Source organism: Gavialis gangeticus, unplaced genomic scaffold (genome assembly GCF_001723915.1).
Source record: "Gavialis gangeticus isolate Ggan-Ray unplaced genomic scaffold, GavGan_comp1, whole genome shotgun sequence".
Taxonomy (NCBI): Eukaryota; Metazoa; Chordata; order Crocodylia; family Gavialidae; genus Gavialis; species Gavialis gangeticus.
The window spans coordinates 43,612,405-43,616,427 of NW_017729006.1; the positions used below are offsets into that span (position 1 = coordinate 43,612,405).

Below are 4,023 nucleotides of genomic sequence, written 5' to 3' on the forward strand. Positions count from 1 at the left end.
AATAAAATTTATTTGCATTTAAATGGTAAAAATAAAAAAAAAAAAAAAAAAGGCATGGGGAAAAAATTATTCCCCTTTCCCACCCCTGCCAGGATACCCAGGAACCTTGGTTATCATTGGGAAATGGGGAGCATCTGGGGCTAGATATGTTTCCCATAGCTGTCAGAAAGAGAGAGGTGGGGGTATGGGAGGTAGAACTGATTGCCTTCAGTCTGAAACTCTGGTATTTGCTTTCGAAATCATTTTGTCAGCCTGCATTTCTGTTACAAATGGAAACTTGCTAGCTGAGAAAGAAACAAAAATACTTCTATAGCACCTTTTGTCTTCATTTTGCCTCCCTAGCACTCTCTACTTAGGGCATTGAACACTCTCCAGATAATGAACCTACTACCTCAGGGTCACTTCATTCCCAACCAGTGAAATGGAGGTCCTGTGGAAGAAAATACAGCAAGGGTTTAACAACAGACAGCAACACTGTACACAGTTTGTTTTTAAAAGATGAAAAGTAATGTCATATCCAATTATATTGCAGGGGAAACTTAGACTGACAGACATGTTTTGACCCCATTTGACATTATGCAGGTTGTTTTTGCTAATTATGGGAGTGCAATGGGCTCTTTAATGACCACAAGCATCATCTTTGTATCTCTGTTGAAGGCTGACACCTGTAGCAGTATAATACCCCTACCACTGGTTAGAGTTTTGTTTCAGTCCTGGGTAAGCAGCAAACATGCTGCCACCTATCTAGAAACTGAATCCTCTTTTCTTTGAGAAGTCTAATATAATCACAGCATGAGACGATACAGGAGTAAAACAAGGATCAAATATTTGTAGTCTGATTAGCACATAACTGATGAGCACAAAACCTAATTATAACACCTCAACTATTACTTACAATTTTGCATTTACTTTATTGGCATTAAATAACTACTTCAGGAATCCTTTCTGAATCTCTGGCACAAGCTTATTGTGTTATTTTCTGACAGATCTGGAATTTTCTGATTCAGAAGAAAACAATGATTATGAATCTCTGCATGTGGACAAAGGGACTGACTTTTTAGCTGATGTCACCAAGCAGAATTTTGCAGATGCTACTACGGGTAAGCAAATAAACAACATATAGATACTTTTCCCTCGGTGCAATTTATTGAACCTTTTGGTGATTATACTTTCTAGCGGTGCTGAAAAAGTTGTCTTCATAACCCAGATGTAAAAGATTTAACGGCTTCTAGAGACGGAAAAAAATTATTCTAGAGTTTTCTTGATTTTCAAGGACAAGGCAATATTTAGTCATATGAATTGATTTCTTCCTTGTCAGGAATATCTACATCAGTCTGACTCCAGTTGGTCACCCTCTTTCACCCTTGCATGGAATTCCTCCCCTTAATTTACGGGAGCCTGAGATCCAGAATGAGCTAATACAGGTTTAAGCTCCAATACCAATCTACAGACACTTGCTGAGCTAGAAGTAAGGTCATTTCATTGTTGAAAAAGGGGCATTCCCAGCTGTTCAGCACTTTCTTCTAGCCTTAGGAGGCTTGAAGACCTCAGATTTTTAAACTATGACATTTTTATATATAGAAGAAACAACTTAAGATACATTCTGATATCTTAAAATATATTCTGACTTTTTTCTTTCTATCTAAACCCCATGAAGTTGGACTTACAGCATAGCAGGCTGTTTTGCATACCATGTGACACATGCAGAATACGTGACGGTGCAGTGTAGTTTAAAGCTTGCATTAGCATTTATTTGGATGCAGTCAGATTCATGCTGATAAAACTTTTTTACCATATCCCATCATGTTGAATTTTGAACTTAGATGTGTACTAAGTGGATATTATTGATCGCCAAGGTAGTGAGATGACAAGGTGTACATTTTTTACAAAAGGAATCTAGTCCTAGGTATCAATCCTTCAAACACCATATGTACTTGAATCCAAGCTGACCCTGAATTTAAGACCCCCCCATTAGATTCTATACATGGAAAACTTATAAATGTGTTATAACTTTCCATGTATAGAATCTAATTATTATTGGAGAATGATCTTAAATTCATCCCCCTACCACCACTGCAGGCAATGAGGGAGGCAGTAAGAGGGCAGGAGGTAGAGATGGCAGGCAGTAAGTCAGGTGGTAGGGGGAAGGGAATGTGGAGGTGGTGGGAGAGGCAACAGCTTGCCTCCTGTTGCCTGACCCCATGCCTACCTCCACCTGTAACCTGAAGCCCCAACCTCCCTTCCCCCCACTTCTCTTTCTTCTCCCCCATACCACTTCTGCCTCCAGCCTCAGACCTCTGTCCCATCATTCCTGTTTACCTTTGGTCTGTGCTGGCAAGGTCCACCCATGCTGCAACCTGGTGTAGGGAGCATGGTTTCAATCTGGTCCTGTAGCACCAGCGCAGCGCCAGCACCACTGCTGGGGTGGAAACATGTCTGTGCTGAAGCAGAGGTAAGCAGGGATGAGCAGGAAGCAGAAGTGGCACAGGAAGGAGATGGAGCAGGGGGTTTGAGGCTGCAGGAAGAGATGGGGAAGCAAGGGGTGCAGAGGCAGTGGGGTCACTGGCAGCAGCCATAGCATCTGCCTGCTACCCTAGCACCTCATAGTCGATTCCAAGACAAGGGGCTTTCCCCATCATGTTAAATGTGGGGGGACGACTCATCTTGGAATCGAGTAAATATGGTATGTTTCATTTTCAATGTTCTACATGTCAAAGCCAAACTGAAAGTGAGCATATTTGGTTCAAGGCATGCTTGCTATAACTCCAGTCTTTGTTTCATGCTTTAGGGGGGGGAGTTCAACCTTAACTGAGATTTATTTGTTGTTTTTTGGAAAAAAGTGACCATTGCGAACCAGGCTTACAAGCAGGGTACATGCCGGAAATGCTCTATTTTCCTATGTTTTGTTTCAATATGGCCGTGGTCCAATGTTAAACGTTCCGTTTACTGCCAAGAAATGTATTTATTTTCTTTACCAACTGAATTTGTCACTCATAAACTTTTGTAGGAATTGATAACCCAGTATTTTCTGCTGATGATGATCAAAGTATCTACGTGAAGTTTCCGCCATGGTTATCTAATGAAGATACCGTAGTACCATCACAAAGGGCCCGAGTGCAGATACCGTACTCTCCAAACAACTTCAGACGGCTCACCCCATTTCGGCTCAGCAATAAATCAGTAGATTCCTTTTTGCTAGCAGATGGTCCAGAGGAGCGACCCAGATCTTTTCTCCCAGAATCAACACATATGTAATACTTTAAAACACAGATTCCTTTTTATTTTCAATCAATCTCTCTGTTCTTCTCTGGCCACCTGATGAGCCCTTCCCTTGTCCTTCTCTTCCTTGATTTTTCTGAAATTAAACGTTCTGCTGCTCTTCTATTTAAATCCAGAGCTTTTAAAGAAAGGGGCCAAAATTTAAATAATTAGGGCTGGATCCTCAGCTGGTAAAAACCCAGAGAAGACTATGATACACCAGCCAAGGAGTTAGGCCTTCATTTTGGTTTCAGCATCTTTTTTGCTATTTTCAAAACAAAACCCTTTCCAACACTGATAAGGTACTTCTACTACTTTTTTTCTGGTTTTGCTTGGCAGTATGCTCATCTGTCACTTTTTTAATAATGGTTCTAGTTCTCCTCTCAACTAGGAGGCTGAATATCTCACTTTAATAACTTTGAAGGAATTTACATTTGAATCAGTATCTCCAGAAGTGATAATTATTATCCCCGGTAACTGTGGGCAAGGATTTTCTTTGTTATGTTTTTGTATGGCCCTTAGCCCAATGAGATTGGGGCATCTAAGCATGTGTTTAGTAGAAGGACTAATTAATACTAATAAGCACATTAATACTTAACAAAAAGTTTAAAAATCAGGTACAGCCTTCAAGAAACATTACATTTTACCTGACACAGATGGAGGTGACTAACCAACAAACTACGCCACGGAGACCAAGACCCCATATTTTTGTTAGAGCACTAACATTCATTTTGCCCTTTTCATTCTATTTATAGCAGTCTTTAT

At 40.4% G+C, this 4,023-nt stretch overlaps 1 protein-coding gene across 1 annotated transcript in view; it reads left to right on the forward strand.

The window, feature by feature from the left end:
- The window catches only part of SLC9A3 (solute carrier family 9 member A3), a 53,498-nt gene extending 50,243 nt beyond the window's left edge, over nucleotides 1–3,255 (forward strand). The window contains exons 15-16 of the mRNA XM_019509144.1: nucleotides 987–1,100; nucleotides 3,008–3,255. Of these exons, the coding sequence (XP_019364689.1) occupies nucleotides 987–1,100; nucleotides 3,008–3,255 (362 nt within the window). The remainder of the gene's footprint in view (nucleotides 1–986; nucleotides 1,101–3,007) is intronic.
- Nucleotides 3,256–4,023: the final 768 nt, after the last annotated feature.